The 24,752-nt window shown below is 40.0% G+C and overlaps 1 protein-coding gene and 1 pseudogene across 3 annotated transcripts in view; both read left to right on the top strand.

Annotated features, from left to right (window-relative positions):
- The window catches only part of ACSS2 (acyl-CoA synthetase short-chain family member 2), a 61,952-nt gene that overhangs the window by 6,865 nt on the left and 30,335 nt on the right, over positions 1 to 24,752 (top strand). For 2 of the 3 annotated variants that reach the window (XM_005879779.2, XM_014550691.1), the window contains exon 2: positions 7,898 to 8,093. In XM_005879779.2, the coding sequence (XP_005879841.1) occupies positions 8,005 to 8,093 (89 nt within the window). In that variant the 5' untranslated portion in view covers positions 7,898 to 8,004. Of the gene's footprint in view, positions 1 to 6; positions 22 to 7,897; positions 8,094 to 24,752 lie in introns of those variants that run through there. The other variant, XM_014550690.1, reaches the window with a different exon arrangement.
- LOC102242617 lies at positions 22,721 to 23,886 on the top strand (annotated as a pseudogene).

Below are 24,752 nucleotides of genomic sequence, written 5' to 3'. Positions count from 1 at the left end.
TCTCCGTGGAGGAGCCGCGAGGTGAGGCCGGGCCCGCGCGCGCCTGGGGGCGTCGGCGAGGAGAGGAATGGGCTCCCCGGGCAGTGAGGAATCGGGCGGGTTCCGTGGGGGAGTGGGGGTTCCGAGAGGAGGTCGGGGTTGCCTCGGGGAGTTGGGGACCCCCCTTGGGAAGTTGAGGGGTCCGTGAGGAGACGCAGGTTCTGTGAGGAAGAGTTGCGGAAGACGCAGGTTCTGTGAGGAAGAGATGGACGAGGGGTTCGGCGGGAGACGGGGATTCGAGGAGAAGGAGCGTTCCGTTCTGTGGGGAGATGCGGGCTCCCTAGGAGCTGAGGACGTTCCTGGCGACGTGGGGGTTTCCCGAGATGTGGTTTCCGTGAGGGAATGCGGGTTCTGTGAGGAGAGTGAAAGCTTCATGAGAAGAGGAAGACTCCTCAGGTGGAAAGAGGGGTTCCCAAGGCGAGGGGCACCCTGCGGAGAGGAGGCCCCAGGAGGACATTCCTGGCCCGCCCGGTTCACACCAGCTCGGCCCCTGCCTCCTGACGCCCGGAACACGCGAGGTAGTGTCCACGGCTGAGGGGCAGGAACCGGGCTGATTCCCATGCTGGGGTTCCCACGGTTAGTAATTAAGTCCCAGGACTATTTTTCATATTTCAGAAATATTTAAATTATCCAACATAAGACTGAACAAGTCACATTTCAGTCAAGTTTTTTTTTTTTTCCTCCCCTAGTGAGCTGGGCTGGAAATAACTCAGAAACTCTGATAGACAGGTGCATGTCTTGAAGACTGTGAGCGAAGTTCCCTGCCTTTGCCCCTCAGTCTGAGGAAGGGATCAAAACTGTTGAAGGCAGCATGATGTTTGGCAGTGGCACAAGCCAGACATCCAACCTAGAAAAATATACATTTAGATTCTGGCCGTACCACTCATTTACTGGGTGGTCTTAGGCAGATTATATATATATTGCAAAAGTGGAAATTTTTTGAGAAGCAAGCAGACTCCCACGTGGGGAGGGGGAAAGAGTCCCCTTGGGCAGATTGTTAAGCCTCTCTGAGATTCCTGTTCTTTATCTGTAAGATAGGGATAATGATACTGGTTTCATAGTTTCCTATGATGACAAAAGTGGGTGATAAGTAAAGTGTGCATTATAGAGTGTCTGGTGCACCTGGACATTCAATAAATGATGGTTGGTTTGATAATAAAAGCGACATGGATAAAACCATTACTGAATAATGCAAGACAGGATTGAATCAAGTGTAGAGCCGTTGGTTGCTGCAGGCAGTGTCCAAGTTTGAGTCTTTATACCTCTTTTCACTTCTCTTCCTCTCTATGTTTTATCCCGTTGTGATTGTATCAGTTTCCCAGGGGTGAGCTATAACTGCCACAATAATAGCTCCTGTTCTATACATTTAGCTCTGAACCCAGGTTCTCCCTTATGCTCTGGCTCCAAATTTCATAGATCTGTAGACCATTTTATTCACACACCTTTGTTATACCATATTCAATATAACTGTGACTGGGATTTACCAATTTTCCCTCCCAAACCGGCACGCCTACCTAATTTCCTAATCCCTGCCAGCGTCTCTATCGCAAACTATAAACCTCTCATCATGCTCTCCCCTAATAAGGTCCATTTATATATCTTATTTATAGGGTTCTTCCTACTTACTAACCAGAAATCATGTTTGATTTGATGTAGAGACTGTTATCAACCACATTTCACAGAGAAGGAAACTGAAACTTAGAGAGGATAACTAACTTGGACAAGGTGACAAAGCTACTTAGTGGTAGAGCTGGGATTTGAACCACGGTAGTCTTTCTTTATTGAATTTATTGGGATGACATTGGTTAATAAAAGTATGTAGGTTTCAGGTATGCAATTCTATAATACATCCTCTGTGTATTATATTGTGTGTTCACCATCTCAAGTCTCCTTCCATCACCATTTACCCCTCCTTTACCCTCTTCTTCCTCCTCCCACCCCCTTTCCCTCTGGTAATCACCATACTGTTGTCTGTTTATGAGTTTATTTGTGGTTTGCTTAATCCCTTTACCTTTTTCCACCTTGCCCCCCCAACCCCCTCCCCTCTGACAGCTGTCAGTCTATTCTCTGTATCTACAAGTCTTTTTATTTTGTTTGTTAGTTTGTTTTGTTCATTAGATTCCACATATAAGTGAAATCATATGGTACTTGTCTTTCTCTGACTGGCTTATTTCACTTAGCATAATACTCTCCAGGTCTATCCATGCTGTTGCAAAAAGTAGGATTCTCTTTTTTTTTTTCCAGCCGAGTAGTATTCCATTGTGTAAATGTACCACAGCTTTTTTATTCACTCATTTACTGATGGGTGCTTGGGTTGCTTTCAAATATTGGCTATTGTAAATAATGCTGCAGTGAACACATGGGTGCATATATTCTTTTTGAATTAGTGTTTCGGGTTTCTTCGGATAGATTCCCAGAAGTGGAATTGCTGGGCCATAAGGCAGTTCCACTTTTAGTTTTTTGAGGTAACTCCATACTGCTTTCTACAGTGGCTGCACCAATCTGCATTCCTACCAACAGTGCACAAGGGTTCCCTTTTGTTCACATCCTTGCCAACAATTGTTGCTTGTTGATCCTATATAATAAAAGCCTAATATGCAAATTGTCCCTACGGGTGGGAGTTCGACAGACAGGGAGTTAGACGTGTGCTGACCACCAGGGGGCGGCATGGAACATGGCAGGCGTTGGAGACGAGGCGCTGGCAGCAGGTGGTAGTGGAGGCACTGCTGTCCCCAATGGGCCCTGATGAGAGTGGGACTGCAGCGGGATGGTGGAGCAGGTGAGCGGGTGGCGCCAGGCCAAGGCGGGAGCTAAGGGTGGCAGAGGCAGGCAGCCGGAGAACGGAGGCCCCGGCTGGCAGCCGGCAGCCACTAGGCACCTTACCCGTGCACAAATTTTGTGCACTGGGCCTCTAGTTTATTAATAATAGCCATTCAGACAGGTGTAAGGTGATATCTCATTGGGTGTTTTTTAAAATTGATTTTTGAGAGAGAGAGAGAGAGAGAGAGAGAGAGAGAGAGAAAGAGAAACATCAATTAGTTGCTACCTCATGCACCGCGACCCTGGATCAACCCATAACCTGGGTATGTGCTCTGACTGGGAATCAAACCAGCCACCTTCTAGTGTATGGGATGGTGCTTCAACCAACTGAGCCACACCAGCCAGGGTTTATTGTGGTTTTAATTTGCATTTCTCTGATGATTGATGATATTAAGTTCTTTATAAATTTTGGATATTAACCCCTTATCAGATGTATCATTGGTGAATATGTTCTTCCCTGCGGTGGGCTGTCTTTTCATTTTGTTGATTGTTCCCTTTACTGTGCAAAACTTTTTAGTCTAATGTAGTCCCATTTGTTTATTTTTTCTTTTGTTTCCCTAGCCCAAGGAGATATATCAGAAAAAATATTGCTACGAGAAATATCCAAGATTTTACTGTCTATGCTTTCATCTAGGATTTTTATGGTTTCGAGTCTAACATTTAAGTCTTTCATCCATTTTGAATTTGTTCTTGTGTATGATGTAAGAAGATGGTCTAGTTTCCTTTTTTTGCACGTATCTGTCCATTTTTCCAAACACTATTTATTGAATAGACTATCTTTACCTTATTGTATGTTCTTGCTTCCTTTGTCAAATATTAGTTGACCAGAAAGGTGTGGGTTTATTTCTGGGCTCTCTAGTCTATTTCATTTATCTATATATCTGTTTTTATGCCAGTACCAGGCTGTTTTGATTACTATGGCCTTGAAATTATGTTTGATATCAGATAGTGTGATTCCTCCAACTTCGTTTTTTTTCTTCTCAAGATTGTTGTGGCTAATCGGGTCTTTTGTGGTTCCATATAAATATTTGGAATATTTTTTCTAGTTCTGTGAAATACACCATTGGTATCTTAATAAGAATTACGTTGAATCTATAGATTGCTTGGGTAGTATGGCCATTTTAATTATGTTAATTCTTCTTATCCATGAACATGGTATATGCCTTCACTTATTTGTATCTTCTTCAATTTCTTCAGTGTCATAATTTTCTATGTACAGGTTTTTTACATCCTTGTGACCATGGTAGTCTTGCCTGAAGAACCTATATTCCTAAGAGCTATGCTATTCCTCTTCCCTGACTCCACAATCTGTCTTTCTCCAAATTCTGTCAAACATTATTTCAAAATGCCTCTGAGATTACCTTTATTCCCATTTCCATAGACCCTTTTAGTTCAAGGAAGCAGCCTCCTAATTGGTTCTCTCTCTCCTAGTCTCACCCACCTTCAATTTTTGATATATTTATCTAGACACTGTTAGATCAATATTCTGGAAACACTGCCTTCTTATGTCACTTGAAAAACTTTTAATAGTTTCCTATTTTCTACAGTTTCAAATTAAAATTCTGCTTTTTTTTCAAGGTCTCTGGATAACTAACCCCACTCCACCTCCCTATCCTTATCTCCCACTACTCCCTACCACACTCCTCATTCTAGACAAGTCATTCTCATTGATATACTGAACACCCAAAAGTCCCTTTCCTACCTTCTTGCTTTTGCCCATTTCCTTCTGCTCCTGTAGTCAAACCCCACCAATTCCATAAAACATTCTCTGATTATCTGAGTCTGTGCTCATCTTTTCCTCTTCTGAACTTCGTCAGTACTTAAAATGTGTACAACAAAACATCCGAATTTCTGCATCCCCCACCCAAGAATAAAACCAAAACAACTGAAAAACAAAACTAAGTGATTATAAAACTCAGTTTTCTTCACTTCTTGTTGATGGACACAAATGCAGTTCATAACTAGTTTTACATTCTCTGTGTCTACTATTATCACTTAAAACATTTTTGAGTGTACACGTGTACTCAATATAGATGTAGCAAATGAACTTTAGAGTCAGATCTGATTTTGTATTCTGGTTTCTAGTTGTGTGGTCCTTGGGAGACTTTTCTGTGTTTCCTGAGCTTAAGTTTTCTCATCTATAAAATTAGGATAATTAATGATTATTTCATAGGGCCATGTAAAGATTAAAAGAGATTAGCCCAGTCCCTGGTACATGAATGGCATTCACTAAAAGGCTAGTTCTCATTCACTTTCTTCTTAATGGTCATTTAGTAGTCTATTGTATTACTACTAGTATTACTAATTTTCACCAGTTTGGTTTTTTTCATTGTTGGGTTTTTGGGTTGTTTTCAGTTTTACTAGTATAAATAGTGGTCTATAAACATCTCTTTACTAATCACTTTTTTCCTTTTGGATTATTTTCTTGGAGTGTATTCCCCAAAGTTGAATTATCACATGAAAAGGTATATAAATTTTTATGGCTATTGTCAGGAATTGCCCTGTCATCCACTAAGATTGTACTGATTTCTTACAATGCCATTATTATATAAAATTATCTGTTTCCTAAGGCCACTTAGGCATTAGATTCAATTTTTTAAAATCTTTGCTAGTTTTTATAGGTATACTAGAGGCCCGGTGCATGGATTCATGCACTGGTGGGGTCCCTCAGCCTGGCCTGCGCCCTCTCACAGTCCGGGACCCCTTGGGGCATGTAGCAGTGCATGAAGCGGCAGGCGGCCGGGGAAGAGCCCAAGCTAGGGCTCACCAGCTATGAGCCTGGCTTCTGGCTGAGCAGCACTCCTGCATTGAGTGTCTGCCCCCTGGTGGTCAGTGTGTGTCATAGCTACCGGTCAACTGGTCACTTAGGCTTTTATATATATAGATAATGGCACTTAGGATGATTTAATTTGGATTTCTTTAATTGATTGCAAATGGTACATTATGCAAGCAATTACATTGTCTTATACATTTAAAACCAACTATGTACATTGTATAAACGGAATCATATAACCTTGAGCAAGTCACTTTACATCTATGAATTTGGTTTCTTTTTCTCACCTGAGGATATTTCCCCCCCATTGATTTTTAGAGAGAGTAGAAGGAAGGGAGGGAGGGGAAGGAAGAGGAAGAGAGAGAGAGAGAGATGTGAGAGAGACACGTACATCGGTTGCCTCACACATGTACCCCTACTGGCACAGGGGATCAAACCTGCAACCCAGGCACATGCCCCAGACCCGGAATCGAACCCAAGACCCTTTGGTGTGTGGCTGACACTCTAACCATTGAGCATACCAGCCAGGGCTGAATTTGTTTTCTTAACACTAAAATGAGGGGATGATACTCTCTAAAATTCCTTCCATTGTTATGGTTCTAGGTGTCTTTTTCTCTCCTCTAGCTCCTGATTCAGTACTGAGAATATCCTAAGTGCTCTGTAATTATATATTTTACCTGTTGATTACATTTTCTCCAGAGATTCAGACAAATATTTTAAGATTGCAAATTTTATCATGTCCCTCTCCTGCTTAAAATCCTACAATGACTTTCCATTGCTCTTAGGATAAATACCAAGTTCGTTACCATGCCCAGAAAGATTGTATGATCTGCTCACTTTATGCATCACTTCCTGCTATTTCTCTGATTCTCAGTGCTTCAGCCTTAAGGAGTTCCCCTTAACAGTATACCATTGGTTCCTTTCCATCCCATAGTACTCTCTTTCCTTGTGGGGGAGTAAAGAAAAACTTCTATTCATCTTTCAGATTTTAGCAAAAATATCTTCCTCAGGGAAGTTCAAGTCTTGGCTTAGTAACTATAACCTTGGGCAATTTAAAATACATGTGTGTGTGTATGTATATATATGTGTACATATACACATACATAAAACATCAATGATGAGAGAGAATCACTGATCAGCTGCCTCCTGCACGCCATACACTGGGGATTAAGCCTGCAATCCAGGCATGTGCTCTTGACTGGAATTGAACCTGGGACCTTTCAGTCCGTAGGCTGACACTCTATCCACTGAGCCAAACTGGCTAGGGCACCTTGGGCAATTTTTAAATCAATAAAAGGATAATGAAAATAAGGCCATCTCCTAGGACTGTGGTAAGGACTAAATGAAATAATATAAAGAGCTTAAAGCAGCCGTTGGCAAACTACGGCCCGTTTGAAATGAATAAAACTAAAAAAAAAAAAAGACCGTACCCTTTTATGTAATGATGTTTACTTTGAATTTATATTAGTTCACACAAACACTCCATCCATGCTTTTGTTCCGGCCCTCCGGTCCAGTTTAAGAACCCATTGTGGCCCTCGAGTCAAAAAGTTTGCCCACCCCTGGCTTAAAGCAACATCTGGCACAGAACAGGTAACACTTGAGCAAGTAACAATAGACTAAAGAGCAACCCGGCTGTCGTGGCTCAGTGGTTGAGTGTCGACCTATGAATCAGGAGGTCCCAGTTCGATTCCCAGTTGGGGCATGTGCCCAGGTTGCGGGCTCAATCCCCAGTGTGGGGCGTGCAGGAGACAGCCAATCAATGATTCTCTCTCATCATTGATCTTTCTCTCCCTCTCCCTTCCTCTCTGAAATCAATAAAAATATTTTTTTAAAAAAGCTTTTCACTAAATAATTGCTGAGAGTGAGTGTACAAATTAAGACAATGACATGGTCATGGGAGGCTCTGTGGGTAAAGGATTTCTTCCTTTCACTAATTAATTCATTAAAAAAATTGCTTACCTTGTGCTAGGCATTGTGATAAGCCCTGGGTGGCTGCAATTTGAATAGATGGCAAAAAATGAAGTGGGAATTTTGAGGAGAGAAGAAAGAAATTTGAGTCAAGATTCAGCTCATGGGAATAGATGGAGGGTTAGGAGAGTGGTGGATGATAAGATTAGACAGGTAGAGGAAGGACCCCAGGTGGTAGGTATTAGAGTACAAGGCAGGGAAGTTGTGACTTGGTCCTGTGCATAGACTGGCAAGACATCTGAGGATAAATATGTCTGAGAAGCTTTGTGATGTTGGGCTTCTCTTTCTGTTGCAGAGTTTTGGGGAGACATTGCCAAGGAATTTTACTGGAAGACCCCTTGTCCTGGCCCATTCCTCAAGTACAACTTTGATGTGACTAAAGGAAAAATATTCATTGAGTGGATGAAAGGAGCAACTACCAACATCTGTTACAACGTACTGGATCGAATTGTCCACGAGAAAAAACTTGGTGACAAAATTGCTTTTTACTGGTAAAAACATCTATCTTATAGTCTGTGGTAGATAAAAAATCATCCTTCACATTATAGTATAATGTTTCATAGTTCATGAAGTGCCTTAAAATCCATAAATTCATTACAACAACCTGGTACAGTAAGCAAACTACATATAGTTAATTTAATGTCTCAGGTGAGGAAAAATACCTCAAGGAAGTTATTAAAATCACATAAATAGCATGTGACAGAACTGATATTCAAAGCCAAGTGTTCTGACTTCTAGTCTGGTGTTCTAGTCTGGTGTTCTTTCCTCTCCAGCTTCTAGCTGGAGAGAAAAGAGGGAAAAGAGTAAATGGAAAAGAACAGGACTAAGTAACTTTCTTATTTTTGCTTTGGGAGAGAAATTGGTGTTGGATTTTCCACTACTACCACCACCACTGTGCTCAAGTTCTTTTATTTTATTTTTTTTCTTTTTAAGAATGGTAGGTGTAACTAAAGAAAGATGTTTCATGAATCTAGGTTTTGGGTTTATTAAAAAATGTTAAGCTCCTTTAGATAAGAAATCAAAATTCTCATAAAATTAAATTACTAAAATGTCATTACCTCACTTAAAGATATTAACCACTAATCCCTTAATATCACAAATATCCAGACAGTGTACAAAATTTTCCAATGGCCAGGAATCTTTTTTTTTTAAAAGCTGATTTGTTTAAATCAGAAAGTCCACACATTATATTTAACTAATAGATGTCTTAAATCTCTTGTGATTTAAAGGCTTTCCCGCCTTTTCCTGTCATATATTTGTGACGAAGCCAGGTCCGATATAATCTCTAACAGTCTGGATCTTGCTGATTATATCCCAAGTGTTGTTCTACAGGTTCCTCTAGCTGTCATGTTTTCAGTCACTAATTCCTAAAAGCTATATATTGAATGCTTTAGTTTTATATTTTCTGCCTTATCTACCAGCCTTCTAAAAAAAATGTTAATCGAATGAACAAAATGGAAAAAAAGTTAGAAAATACAAAGAAAAAAAGTAACCAAAGGGCCACAGATAACCTTGCAATGACTTAACCAAGTAAAAGTGGGGCAGCTCTCCATGGTACGACATATTAAGAGGTTGCAAGTGTTGTTTGACTTCTAACCTAAATGGGCTCTTGCACCCTCTACTGCCATTAATGACATTCTGTGTTCTCCTACACGATCTACTAGGTGGACAATGGTAACACCTACACACATCTGAACCATCTATGACTAATCCTAAGACTCTACCCAGCATGTTTGTCATTAATTAATTCCTATTTTAGAAGGACCACATAAAAGCTGCGTGAACTATGGACTATCCTTAAAGTGGAGGACAGAAACATAAGTCAATCCCACTTGAGCAGGAAGAAGGAACAATTTATATCCCAGAATAAATGATCAATTATGTGAATAAAAAGCTGAAAATCCCATTCTAATATACTAAACTTAGTTCACCAACTCTTAAACATTTGAAATTAAATGATTGTAAGAATCAGGTCAAATAATTAACTGTAACAGGCTCATAGCTGAGAAAACATTGATTCATGACATAATGTAACAGAGGGAATAAACATTAATAAATCCTCATGAAACAGAAACATAAGTCAATCCCACTTGAGCAGGAAGAAGAAACGATTGACATCCCAGAATAAATGATCAATTATGTGAAAAAAAGTTGAAATGTAGGAAAATCCCATTCTAATATATTAAAGTTAGTTCACCAACTCTTAAATATTTGAGATTAAATGATTGTAGGAATCAGGTCAAATAATTACCTGTTAACAGGCTGCATATCTGAGAAAACATGGATTCATGACATAATGTAACACAGAAGGGATAAACATTAATAAATCCTCATGAGCTTGGAAATCCAACATGTTAGTAACAAGTGTCATAGATTTGACAAGGAGAACTATACAATCTCCTCCGCCCAACCCCAAGAAAGTGCTGTTACTATCTGGTCAGTGCATCAGAATCTCCAAGTAAAAGATTCTACAAATACCAACTATGTCCACGAACTAGCAAGGAGTTTTTATATGAACAAATGGAGAAGACAATTCAACCTTCACTGGTGTTTCTGCCAGCGTCAACCAACCAGCCAGTAATAAAAATATCCCCTTAGATTAGTACAGCCATTTACTATTTTCAAAGCACTCTCACAAATTTCAGAGCAAATGACAAGTGACAAAGAGAAAGTAAACCAGGGAAAGAGTGGGAATTTCATATATTTTAGATATAAAGTCAGATTTTAGAAAACTAAACTTTTAAGAGAAAAAAAGCATTGAGAACTGAACTCATTATAATCTTTCAATAACTATATAGTCACGTTAAAGAGCTTAATAGTAAAAACAGGTGCACCGTGTTCCAGGAAATGAGGATACAATGAGAGAGCAGGTCACGCGCAGCATTGTTTTCCAAAGGAAAAACAAAACTAAGGCTGTTTCTTCAAGAATCTTTTAAACAGATTCTCAATCCTTTTTTCTGCCCCCGAAACGTTCAGGGATATGTACACACTCACTGATAACAATGACTCATGACTTATTTAGGGATTTATTTTGATTAACAACAATTGAAAAAGCAAATTCTCCTTGAGAGTGTCAAGCTGGCTGAGCATTCAAACCGTAGGGGGGAAATTATTTCAATTAGAACTTAATTTACTTGAAATCAGCAGCACACAAAAGTTATTTTTAAGGAGGGATGGGATGGGAGGAAGAACTGGATGAAATGAAGTCTCTGGTCAGCGAAGAACAATAGGAGGGGGAAAGTAACAAGGCAAAAAGTAAACTTTGTGTAATTCCTTAAAAACTTCCAGATGAAACAGACATGTCATTAACCAGAATGTCTGGGGATATCAGTAAGGGTACCAATACTCTCCCCCAGGACATTCTGTAAATGACACCCAGAGACACAATGATTGCCTGCGTGGTCCCTGGCCGTGCATCAATATGGGGGCAATTCCTATGCTGTTGCTGACATTTTTGTTAGGCCATCATCTCTGCAATTAGGAATATTTGCCAAATTGAATATCTGATGCAGATGTCTATGACAGTGAAGGAGAATTTGGCCAGCGGCTAGGTACCACTAAGAAGAATGAAGGGCGAGAGAAATATTTGTGTCAGAAAACATAAAGAACTTGAATCAACCATGAGCACTGAACAGAAATTTCAGAGTCAAATAATCTCAAAGCTAGAAGAGTCCTTGAAGCCCATCTATTCTGAAATGAGTAAACTTAACTCTAGAAATTCAGGTTTCCTTTTTCTGCCTTAGAGCGCAAACAGCTCCGTTGTGATACAGCCCAGCTACGGAAGAGCTCAAGCGTGCTACAGTTCAACTAGGAAGCAGCATGGCTGTGAAGCCGCACAGCTGTGAGGAGGCCCCTCTAGACAGCTCTGTTCTTAGGAGGAAAGGGAAAGAGCGCTCTCTCTGTGCTCAAGTTCTTAACAAATATCTCATTTGATGCTAACAACAACCAAGAATGCACTATTTATTTTCCTCATTTCACATATGTGAAAACTGAAATTCTGAGACATTAATAAGTGACTTATCCAAAGTTATACAGCTAGCAAGAAGTGGGCTGAGATTCAAACCCAGGTAGTATAATTCCAGAGCTTACAGGTTTGACCATGACACTATGCTATCCCTCTAATTCCTTTCGTTAGTCTCTCAACAGCTTTGCAAAATATGTATTGTTAGCTCCACTTTACAAGTGAAGAAATGAAGCACAGAAGGGTTGCACAGTGAATAAGATCATAGAATAAGTGATAGAGCCAGGATTAAAAACCAAGTCTATCTGACTCCTTGCTTGTAAAAATAGACCATGCTGCCTCCCCAGCAGGAATTTTCTATGAGCCCCTCTTCCTGGCAACATAACTCTACAAGAAGTACTAATATACTGAACCCAAATAGGACCTTAAAATTCCAGTAATTGGGATGTTGCTTCTGCCACCATCTATGAGCACTCTGAGAACTGATCCTATTTTTAATTGAGCCAGTTGGAGCAGACTGAATGTGTCATTAAAGAATTAAATTTGTACTTGGTCAAAATTTGCCCAGTTTATGTGATATAGTGAGAAAAGCCCTAACCTGAGAGACAGGAAATTTAGATTCTCATTCTAACTCTGCCATTCACCTGCTGTGTAAGTACAGGGAACTCTCTGAGAGTCAGTTTTCTCTGTCATAAAATGGGGATAATAATCCCATCCTTATCTTTCTCCTTAGATAGTTATGAGAATCAAATAAAAGGTGAAATACTTATTTATTTATTAGAAAACACTGTACAAATGTGAATGAGTGTATAATCACATTGCCATTGCTCAATTTGGGATCACTATGCCACTGAAACTCATGGTCTATATCTGTTTAAATTTTCTTTAGCTCCAGCCAACACTTGAGCCCACTTCTTAGGTTTATTAAGGATCAGAAAACCTTTAAAGATCTGCACAGGAGATGCTTGTGTCTGACTCCCACCCCACCCCTTGCCCCGGGTTTGAAATAATGCAGGTGCATGGTGCTCCAGAATCCTGAGGTCCTTTCTAGTTTCTCACCATCCATACCTGAACAGGCTCCAGAGAGTCTCTCTTTCCCTATTTGTAAGATGAGGAGAGTAGACTAGATCAGTGTTTTCCAAAGAATGCTCCAGGAATCACTAATTACTAGAGATATCGTAAAGTCTCCAAGAAGCCCCACAGTAAGCACATCTGATTAACTTTGTTAACATGAGATTCCCACATTTATTTGAGCCCCAACCATTTATGGCAGCATGCTATTAATATCATAACAAGAAATATTGCCCAGCCGGTGTGGCTCAGTGACTGAGCATTGACCCATGAACAAGGAGGTCACGGTTCCCTTCCCAGTCAGGGAACATCCCCCAGTTGCAGGCTCAATCCCCAGTAGGGAGCATGCAGGAGGCAGCTGATCAATGATTCTCTTGCAACATTGATGTTTCTAACTCTCCCTCTCCCTCTCCCTTCCTCTCTCTGAAATCCTCTTCCTCCTCCTCCTTCCCCCCCCCCACTTCAAAATTACATGTATTACTTCTCTACTTGTAGGACTTCCATTCAGCCAGTTTTCAGGTGGTTCTGAATGATGGTTGTTCTGTATTTCAGTTGTAATTTCGATGTGGTTGTGGGAGGCAGTGAGTACCAGTGTTTACATATGCCACCATCTTGGTTCCTAGAAAGTGTTGACTTCCTATTATGGTAGATGAGAACTTAATTCTTGTATACTCCTCCAATTTCTTTTATTTTATAATATAATTATAGCTCTGTTTTTAAGTTAATTTAAAAATCAATGTTTACATAAGAGTAATATTACGATTGCATTTCCTTTTATGTACAAATTTTTGTTTTTTTCTGAAGTTAAAATTGCCTGCCATTTTTCTTTCACAACTTGCCTTTATCATATACTCAATATTTTTCAAACGCTCTATCATATCCTTTATATTCTAGGAAGCCTTCCTTTTCCTCTAAAGTTCTTCGCCTTGGAGCCCACCTTCTACCTGCTCTAATTGTTATTAATGTTTTTTACAATGTCAGATTTTCAGTGATTTACTCCAGTTGATATACTTCTTATGGAGCCATAGTATGACTTTATTTTCAACCTGTACTGTGTCATTTAGATAGCTGTAGTGCCATTAGCAAACCACATTTGTAGCTCGTTCCTTGTTTAGGGGCATGTCTCATACATACTAGTATACTGAAATAAACCTCAAAGGAAATAGTGCTCTTAGGAAACTACTCTAATTAGCCAAAATAGAATCATATTAATGAAGAATTTGGCCTTTTACTTTTAGCTTGACACATTGTAAATGTTCATGGAATAATGGTATTTTTAGAACTTGAAGCAATTTAGAGTTCATTTGGCCAACTCTCTTTATAGATGGGTAGATTAAGGCCAGAAAGGCTAAGTGATTTGCTTGAGGATTATATATTGCTTAGAGATAGAGCTGAGATTAATCAGATATTCTCACTCTTAGTCAACTACTCTTTTCACCATAAGATACTACTTCCTTATTCTAGTTCAGCAGTTCTCAACCCGTGGGTCGTGACCCCTTTGGGGGTTGAACGACCCTTTCACAGGGGTTGCCTAAGACAATTGGAAAACACATATATAATTACATATTGTTTTTGTGATTAATCACTATGCTTTAATTATGTTCAATTTGTAACAATGAAATTGGGGGTCACCACAACATGAGGAACTGTATTAAAGGGTCCCAGCATTAGGAAGGTTGAGAACCACTGTTCTAGTTGTTCAACACTTGGCTTTGACAATGAAAAGAGGAATTAGTCATGTTAGACATAAATTCAATTTAAATTAACTGTCTTAAAAATATCAGAGAAAATGTGTTATCAGGTTTAAATGGCTCAGACCCTGGTCTCATGGAATTCTGTTTGAGAAGAATAGGCCTATATAAAACAGCCTCAAGCAATTATGGGCCAAACTGCAAAAAGTCACGTAAAGTTGTTCACAGAAGGGAGAAAGCATGCAGGCAGGCAGTATAACAAAAGTTAGGAGGATGGATTTTGGTGTCAAACTAACTTAATTTGAATCCATTTCTGCCACTAACTGTATGATTGTGTACAAGTTACTTAACCTTTTCAAGTCTCAGTTTTCTCAACTTTAAATGTGGATAAAAATAGGTGTTTTTTTTTTAATCTCATGAAGTTGTCAATTGAATAGGATAAAAACAAATAAGCTCATGTGTCCGACTCCTGGTACATTGAAAGTACTCAATAAAATTAGCTACCATTATTATTATCGGAACAGTGAGAAGTCCTAGTCTCTCTGGAGTAAAGGGTTTATTCAGGGAATAATTTATTCATTCAATAAATACTTATTGAGAACTTACTCTATACCAGGCACCATTCTGAGCAAACCAACAAAGTCCCTGCCCTCATGAAAGTTATATTCCAGTTTGAGAAGACAATAAACCAGTAAATGACAGGTAGTGACAAATGCTATAGAAAAACAGAGTAGCATAAGGGAAAAGAGAATGAGGATGAAGAATAGGGATTGATAAGGGAAGAACTCTGATAAAGGTGACCTTTGAGCAGAGATCTGAAGGAAATGAAGTGTGCTATGCAGATAGTTGGATTGGAAAGAAGAAATATTTCAGGTACACAGAAGAGTAAGTGTAAAGGTCCAGAGATGGGAGTATGCTGCTGCCTGGTATGTTTGAGGAGTAACTGGAAAGTCCGTGTAGCTGAGGACGTGTGAGCTAGACAAAAAGAGAATAAGGGATGAGGTCAGCAGGACACTAGATCAAGTAGAATCTTGAAAGTCAATATAGATTTTGGGGTTTTATTCACTCACAATGGGGGCTGCTGGACAATCTTGAGTATAGATGAGGCAATAATTTGAATTACATTTAGAATCTGTCTTTTATGTTGAGAATAGGCTGTGTTGAGACTAGAAGGGCAATAATAGATTTTTTTGTGTTGAGAATAGGACAAGAGTAGAAGCAGGGAGACCAATTAGGGGGCTACTATAAAAATCAAGGTGGGCAATGGTGGTGATTTAAACCATCATAGTAGTAGCTTGAAGGTTATTAGTACAAATCTGTGTCTATTTTGGGTGAAGAACCCATGGAATCTGCTTAGATTGGGTGTGGGTAGTGAGAGAAAGAGGAATGAATCAAGGTTGTTTTCAGCAGTGGATGAGGTCCAGGAATTGGAGATCTTGACTATTTTTGGAGACCTCTGAAAAGATTTTATGCAGGTAATGATGTGGTCACAGTTGGGCTTAAGAAGATTAATTTGGATACATGTGGAAGTGGGAGTGTGAAGTCAGAGAGCTGGGAATTTGTTATTCAGGGTAGATTTGCCTAAACTGGGATACTGCTGGTGGGAATGGAATGGAAAGATGAAATTTTAGAATAATTTAGAGGAAAGAAACCAATATAAGTAACTGGGTGTGTAGATAGTAGGTAGACAGGGGGAAAAAAAGAGAGAAAAGTCAAGGATCCCTTTAGTCTATATAACACTTTACCTTTTTCAAAGGCACACGTTTATCTGATCCAAGGGCTAAATTTGACCTCCAAACAAGATTTTGATTTCAGACTTTCACTTTCTTCCCCCTAGTATAGCAGGTAGAGGTGTTAGTGGGGATTTATGTGTATATGTGTGAGAAGGTGATCTGTGAAAAAAGTTATTGGAATGAGTCATCTAAGGGGAGATAGTGAAGGATATCAGGGGTAGCTTAAGGAGTGGGGGTTGGCTAGTTAAAGGGAAACCAGTGTACAGTAGGGAGTTTGAGGGATTAATGAAAGGATTTATGGGGAGAGGGTGTAAAGAGGGGTTAATGGCTATTATTTTGATGATTTTAACAGCTGCTCAATATCTAGGATTTTCCAATAAAGGACTTTCATCTCCAAAGCCCAAGAAATTTAGTATAGTTCATTCTTTTCATTGTTCGCTTTCAGTTGCCTGTGGCTGTTATTATCTTTGCGCCATCTCACCCTTCATCCTCAACTGAAATGATTGCAGTCTCTCCACAGTTCTGAATATTATGCAAACCTTCCTTAGAAACTGGAGCTTCTGTGAAGTAGGTGACTTTAGGAGTGACCTTATGATATAAGCTCTGCTCTCAGGATCTCTGTGCTCCTGACCTTGAATTCCAGAGTGTGATATTTAAAACTCTCCAGATTCCTGTGGGATATGTGTGAGTGTGTGTATTTGAAAAGGTGAGGATGGTTGGGAAGGTGAGCCAAACCCATGTTCTGACAAGGAGTAGATTGTCAAGGTAGCATAGAAATCCAGAGTCCTAGAGTATATTGTCCTAGCATTCATATACAAGGACTCTTAATTATATAGGTCTATCCTGAAGTTCATTTCAGTGATATGGGAATGGAGGAACGTTTTTGTCCTCCATCTATATCTTCAATGGTTTCACAACACTGTATTTACTGATTAAAATATACTTGATAAGGAAGTACACTCAAATCAGACCATTCTCTTTCCCTCTCTGAGCCTTCCTTTTGTGGGAGTGGTAAGAGATGAACTATAGATACACTGCAAAGTTCCTTTCAGCTCTCATATTTCAGAATTCTATGATTGTTTCTGAAGAGGAAGTGGCTTTAGAAATTCTGTTGTAACCAGTAGTGACTTTATGGTGACTCAGTAGGCAGGCCAGGCTTCTGTTGAAATAGTGAAAGAAAGGGAGGATTTTAGAAGGTTTGTGGTGAAGGAGCTAAGGAAGAGAGTCTCATCCCCTTTCCTGGGGCAATACTGTTGCTGGTAGCATAAGCATTTTAAGCTATTGGGAGATATGTGGGGAAATAACTGTTACTGGGAACAGTCTTTCTCCATTTGAATCAAGTGGGCAGATTGTGGAGGAGGGCTGGATGATTTCTTGTTTAAGATGCATCTCTAATCTGCTTCCCTGAGTTTCATGACCTTTGACACCTTAAAGAACCACTCCCTAAAGTAATGAAAATGAGATAAGTAGGCTGTGCTATCCAAATGAATAATCACTTTTTAGAAACAGGTGGGATATAAATAATAAATGTATAGTAATAATAATAATAATGTCTTATTATTATTATATACACACTAACATTTGTAATTATACATGTATAATAAATGGAGACTGACTTGAGACTTGATTCAGTGTCCTGAGCTCCATGTCAGCTACCTGAGTTTGTGGCTAATCTGACTTTTTATATCAGTGTGTTCAGTAAATATTTAATGAGGAGAATGACTTAAGATAATGCTCTTTTCTGAGCCCTCTTTTTCCCACCTATAAACTCTGTGTGTGTGTGTGTGTGTGTGTGCGCACAGGATACTTGCTCAAGTTATTTCTGGCAGTGACTTTCAGAATTTCTGTCACAAATGTAGGGAACTGTAGTGGAGATGCTGGAGGAAGGGGAGGAACCCAGTACTGAACTACTGCCCTTCTTTAAAAATATATTTTTTATTAACTTCAGAGAGGAAGGGAGAGGGAGAGGGAGAGATAGAAACATCAATGATGAGAGAAAATCACTGATCAGCTGCCTCCTACTGGGGATTAAGCCAAAACCCAGGTATGTGTCCTGACCAGGAATCGAACCATGACCTCCTGGTTCATAGGTCGTCACTCAACCACTGAGCCACACTGGCTGGGCTGGGCTCCTGACCTTTGAAGATAGCAGGTAGTCAGGTGGGACTATTGGTTCTTGCCTTAGGGCAGACTCACATTTACCACAGTAAATACAGAAGGCTTGGAGCTGGGGATGGGCCTCCCCCATTTTCCTGGATTTGGTATGGGAGAGACTGGGTACTGGTAATGATCCCCAGTGTCTGATACCTTGAGCCACTGAGAATTTGAGACTTGGTTGCTGTCTTTTGAGTCATTTAGTCCACTTCCTATACAAAGCAGGAATTGTAGTCCCAATTATCTCCATCCTCCAACAATCCCCACAAGTGATCATTCTGATTCTGGACCACTATCAAGGCCACAGAGTTTGCTCACTACCTGTCCCATTGTTAGGCAGTTCTGTTACAAGGTTCTTATAGATATATCTCCTCTCCATAACTTTCCCCCCATTCTGTTCTCTTCCCTTGGTCTTAGTTCTATGTCCTGGTGCCACATAAGTAATCCTATTCCCTCCAGCCCCATAGACATTCCTTCAGGTATTTGAGGGCAGTTATATCCTGTTGCCAGGCTGATGGTATAAAATTATAGTAATTTAAATATAGAAGATCATCTAATAATTTTCATTTTTAAGCATTATATTCCTTTTATTCAAATATAATATTATATATGATATCCTATGTAATAAAGCGGGAATATGTTAATTGACTGCCCCGCCCTCAAAGATGGCAGCACCAAGTTCCCTCTGCCCTGCCTGCCTCCAGTGTCCCCCAGTCCCCTCAGCTCCCCAGCCTCCCAAGGCCAGCCCAAGGCACAGGCAAGCCTCAAATGGCGGCTGCCCAGCCGCCCAGGGCCGCCTGAGGTTCAGGTATACAGGGCTGGCCGAGGCTTGCGTTGCAGGCTGTGGGAACAGCAGAGGTGTGATGGGGCGTTGCCTTCCCCTGATCGCTGGGTTGCCTCCTGCCCCTGAGGGCTCCCGGACTGTGAAAGGGGGCAGGTCGGGCTGAGGGACCCCCCCTCCAGTGCATGAATTTTGTATTGATAAAATACAACAATATATAGTGATTAATAGGAACAGACTTTGGACTCTGCTTGGGTTTCAATCCTTACACTTGCTGGTTCGGCCTTACCTCTTTTAACCTCAGTTTTTCCATCTGTAAAATGAGAATAATAACAGTTCCTAAGACATATATTGTTGTGAGGAATAATTACAGTAATCTGTGTAAAGGGCTTAGTGCTTAGCAGTGTGTTAGCTACTTTTATCACTATGCCAAGGCCCACACCTAAAACAGGTAAGAACAGAGCTAATCCTGGTTGAAGCATGGGTGGGAGAACCAGAGACCCATTCTATTGTTTCTTCACCTGTCACTGGGTCCCTGGGAGGTATGTGTGTGGAACCTCTAGGGATTTGCAAAGCTCAGTTTGAAAATCCCTGATCTAGTCCAGTGTTCTTGTTTTAACAACTCCTTCATCATCCATGTCAGTCTCCTCTAGACATACTCTAGTTGGCCAATATCTCTCATTAAGTATTCTAGCTGTGGTTTGACTTGGAATGAGAACTATTACCATTTTTGCTCTGACTTTACATATCTAAGATTACATTAGCCCTGTTGACAGTCACACTCTACCATTCAGTTTACAATTTCACATAATACCTAAGAATTTTCTATTTATTCTAATAATAAACTATGTCGCTATGTTGTACTTGTATATTTGTTTTTTAGGAGGCCAATGCCTTATCCATTAGGCACCACCCCAATATATTTGTTTTTTAGAACCTGGTATGTTTCACACTAACACTTGATAGATGAGGAACTCGAGGGTTTTGTTGTTTGTTTTTTAAAATATTTTTTTAAGATTTTAAATTAATAAGAGAGAGAGAGAGAGAGAGAGAGAGAGAGAGAGAAACATTGATGTGAGAGAAACATTGATCAGTTGCCTCCCCCACACGCCTGACTGGACCAGGGATTAAACCCCCAACCTGGTTATGTGCTCTGACGGAATCATACTCGCCCCCTTTCGGTGTATGGGATGATGCTCCAACCAACTGAGCCACACCGACCAGAGCAGAGAAACTTGAGGTTTAGAGAGTCAATGTGACTTAGCTAGAGTCACATAGCTGATATAACTTGTTCTGGACAGAAGAACACCTACATGCTTTGTTGTAGATACTATGCTTCTACTCACAGCATTAGCTTCTTTGACAATATGTCACTTGTCTACCTAGTAGTTTACTTAGAGGGTTTAGGGCTGGCTTTAGAAATGTCAAGCACATTTTATAACGATAATTTATAAGGCTAAAAATATTTAAGAGCCCTGGCCACTTTCCTCAGTGGTTAGAGCATTGGCCCACAGACCAAGAGGCCCCGGTGGGGGCACGTGTGGGAGGCAGGCAGCCAATCAATGTGTGTGTGTCTCTCTTTCTCCTCCACTCCTCCCTCCCTTCTGGAAATCAATGGAGAAAATATCCTCGGTTGAGAGTTAAAACCCCCCAAAACATTTAAGAGCAAACCTCAAAGAAATAGCATCCTTTCCTTAGCTGAGATGTTCTCATTCATGTATTCATTAAACTTTTTTTTTTTTTACTGACTATCTATTCTATTATATATCGTCTGTATCCTACCTTGAGAATAGTGGGTGGGGGCAGAGGGCATTAGCAAGGGAACCAGTAAGGAGGCACTGACAATAGTTCAGAAAATATATGATAATGAAGATAATGGTAGAGGTCATGAAAAGTAGTCAGCTTTTGGAATATTTTGAAGGCAGAGCCAGTAGGATTTGCTAATGGACTTGATATGGGGTATAAGAGAATGGAGTCAAGAATATCTTAAAGGTGTTTTTGTTTGTGCAACTGGAAAAATTGAATTTCCATGAGTTGAGTTGGAGAACCTAGGAGTAGAAACTTTGGGAAAGGATCAGGAATTTGTGTTTTATACATAGAGATGTAAAATTGCAGCTATAACAAATGCTAGGGAGCCAATGAAGAATTTCAAGTAAAGGTATGACATATCAGAGTTACATTTTGAAAAGATCACTCTCTTGATCATATAGAGAGTTCAGCCTGAAGATCTGCATCTGCAAGCAGAGGTGCTAACCTCTGCTTTGGGACCTTCAGCATCTGATAATATGCTCTGAGCCTCAGTTTCCCAACCTTTCAAATGGGGATTGCAGATCTTATCCTGCCAATCTCAAAAGATTGCTCTAAGAATTAACTGAGATGAAAGATAAAAAGCACATTGAAAAGAGTTACTACTGTGAGGTGGTGCTAACACTCATACATATCACATATGTCCAAGGACATTGTTAGGCAGAGGGATTCAAGACTGGCAGCCACATATGACTTTTCTATCCTTTCCAAAATACCCTTTTTTCTTCTGATGAATACTTAGACTCTTTTTTTCAAACCTGGTTCAAAATCCATCTTTTCTAGGAAGTATTTAATGATTGACCATACTTAAGTTATTTCTTTTTTCATTCCTTTGATGATTTCCTACTCCTGCATTTTCTTGTTCTTGATCACTGTTTCCCAAGATTGGCTTTAGATGGTGGTGGTTTAGATCTCTCTAATTAAAGACTTTAAGCTTATGGAAGTAATGAATAGCTTCTTATTTCCTTCCTTTTGTGATTTAGCAAGCAGTGGCATTGATTGTTGGGTGGCCACTGGCAAAGATCATTCTTTTCTGTTCCACCATTACTTGGGATTTTAGTAGGTAAAAATTTCTGAGGTGGAGGAGGGGCCTTTAGTCTAGAAGCCTCTCTGGCTTTTTTTAATCTACAGAATAAAATTTAAACTAAGTATTTGGACACTTTCTATGAGCCCTCCCTAATCTAAATTATCAATCTTTAAAGTTTTGAAACATTTCTTAAATGTATAGAAAAGTTACAAGTACATACAGCTTTTTCTCAGTTACTGCAGCCTGTTCTTAGGTGCAGACAGGAGAGTGGAGCCAACACGCAAGTGGTCCAGAGCTGGGTTTGTGGCAAAACCTAAGTGACCCCCACAGAGACCCTTCAAATCTCACCTTGGCCAAGAGCTGAAGCTGATTGTCAAGTATGGGCTGTGGAACAAACGTGAAGTCTGGCAGATAACATTACTCTGCCCAAGATCATAAAGCTGCTCGGGGCTGCTGATGCATGCCTCCATTTGAAGGCAACACACTGCTACAGTGACTCATTTGCATCCAGGTGCTGGACAAGGGCAACATGAACTGGATTACATCCTGATCCTAAAGATCAAGGATTTTTTTTTTTAAAAAAAGGTCTTCAAGCTTAGCTTGGCCAAGTTTATCCACCATGTCTGAGTGCCGATCCGCCTGCTCCATATCAGTGTTTGCAAACAGGTAGTGAATATCCAGTCCTTCATTGTCCTCCCAGACTCCCAGAAGCACATCTATGACTTTCCTTATAGGGAGGCCTCACGGAGAAGAAGAATGCCTAAAAGGGCCAAGGTAGGGCTGGAGCAGGCAATAATGAGGAGGAGGATTAAACCCACCATTTCCTCCTAGACTGGTGGATTGTCTAATTTTCGAGTGGTGGGAGAAGGAGGAGGCCAAAGGATATCCCTATAAATGGCTCCAAATCAGGTTGTGAAGCCTAAATTCCAGGAGGGTGAGAGAGTGCTATGCTTTCATGGGCCTCTTTTTTGTGAAGCAAAGGGTGTAAAGGTTGCCAAAAGGGACAAACAAGTGAAATACTTTATACATTATAGAGGTTGGAATGAAAATTGGCAAGAATGGGTTCCAGAAAGCAGAGTACTCAAATACATGGATACTAACTTGCAGAAACAGCAAGAACCTAAAAAAACCAGTCAGGTCCGGCTGGTGTGGCTCAGTGGTTGAGAGTCGACCTATGAACCAGGAGGTCATGGTTCGAGCCCCAGGTAAGGGCACATGCCCAGGTTGTGGGCTCCATCCCCAGTAGGGGGCGTGCAGGAGGCAGCCAATCAATGATTCTCTCTCATCATTGATGTTTCTATCTCTCTCTCCCTCTCCCTTCCTTTCTGAAATCAATAAAAAATATATATATTTTAAAAAGAGCTTGAGTAGATCCTACTGTTGAAAACAAGAAAACATTCATGAACAGAATTGACATTAAAGGAAAGATTGCTGAAGAACTAAAATCATGGCTTGTTGATGACTGGGACTTAATTACCTGGCAGAAACAGCTCTTTTATCTTCCTGCCAAGAAGAATGTGGATTCCATTCTGGAGGATTATGCAAATTATAAGAAATCTCAAAGAAACATATAATAAGGAGTATGCTGTGAATGAAGTTGTGACAGGGATAAAGGAATAAGTAACTTCAATGTAATGTTGGGTACTCAGACACTCTACAAATTTGAGAGACTTCTGTATGCTGAATTCATCGCAGATCACCCTGAGGCACCCATGTCCCAGGTATATCTACTGAGATTATTTGTACACATTGGAGTGATGCTAGCCTCTACACCTCTGGATGAGAAGAGCCTTGCTTCATTACTGAATTATCTCATGATTTCCTAAAATACCTGGCAAAGAATTCTGCAACTTTGTTTAGTGCCAGCGACTATGAAGTGGCTCCTCCTGTGTTCCAGCGGAAAGCTGTGTGAGGCACTTAGTTACACTTACATTTGGATCTCTGTAACACATTTCTGTTCTTAGTCTTTCTCTTGTACAAATGATGTACTTTGAAAATGTTAGTGTATAACAGAATTGATGTCTGTTTTCTGTTTGATTTTAAACAAAATAAAAGGGGTTACAGCTCCTTTTTTCTTTTCCTTTTTATTTCAAAGTTGCTACCAGTGTATTGATGGATAACGGAGAGACATAGTGCAGAGCAGGGGTGGGAAACCTTTTTTCTGCATCATTTGCTTAATATAATTTACTTAATATAAATTTATGTTGCTATAAAAAAAGCTCCTAGATTTATTGAATTTCAAGTGCCAATTGCAGTTGCCTTGGCAGGACCAGATCAAATGATTTCTTGGGCCTTATACAACCCACAGCCCGGACGTTCCTCACCCCTGCTGTAGAGTGTTCTATTGCCTAGTTGATAAAGCTGCTTTTGAATGCTGGTGATTCTATTCCTTTGACACTATGTACTTGTATAATATGTGTTAATGTTATATGACAAAATGCTCTGATTCCTAGTGCCAAAGGTTCAATTCAGTGCATATAACTGATCACACTCATCCATTTGTGCTTTTTCTTCTTTTTTATTGGTGCTTAAAGTAAAGAGCTTATCCTTGGCAAGTCATTCACATTGTTCCTTAGGCATTTTACCTTTGTTCAGATTGTTGAAGAGTGGTGGCTTGTTTATGGTTTTTGTATTTGTGTCTAATGCACATTTTAACATGATAGATGCAATGCATTGTATAGCTAGACTTTTCTGGAAAAGCCAGTCTTTTGGGAATTGTTTTTCAGATCTTCAATTAATTTTTTCTTTAAATTTCAAAGAGAGAAAAAACAGAGCTTATAGTTTTACTAACTGGGAGAATCATTCTTTTATTTAGATAAAAGAAATAAGATCCTGAAGTTATTCACTCTGGAACACATAACAGAGGTTGTTGTTGCAAGAAATTTTATATATATACTAGAGGCCCGGTGCACAAAAATTTGTGCAC

The sequence above is a fragment of the Myotis brandtii genome, unplaced genomic scaffold (assembly GCF_000412655.1).
Source record: "Myotis brandtii unplaced genomic scaffold, ASM41265v1 scaffold61, whole genome shotgun sequence".
Classification (NCBI taxonomy): Eukaryota; Metazoa; Chordata; class Mammalia; order Chiroptera; family Vespertilionidae; genus Myotis; species Myotis brandtii.
Note: the sequence above shows the minus strand (reverse complement) of the source record. Positions and strands in the feature narration are given on the sequence as shown.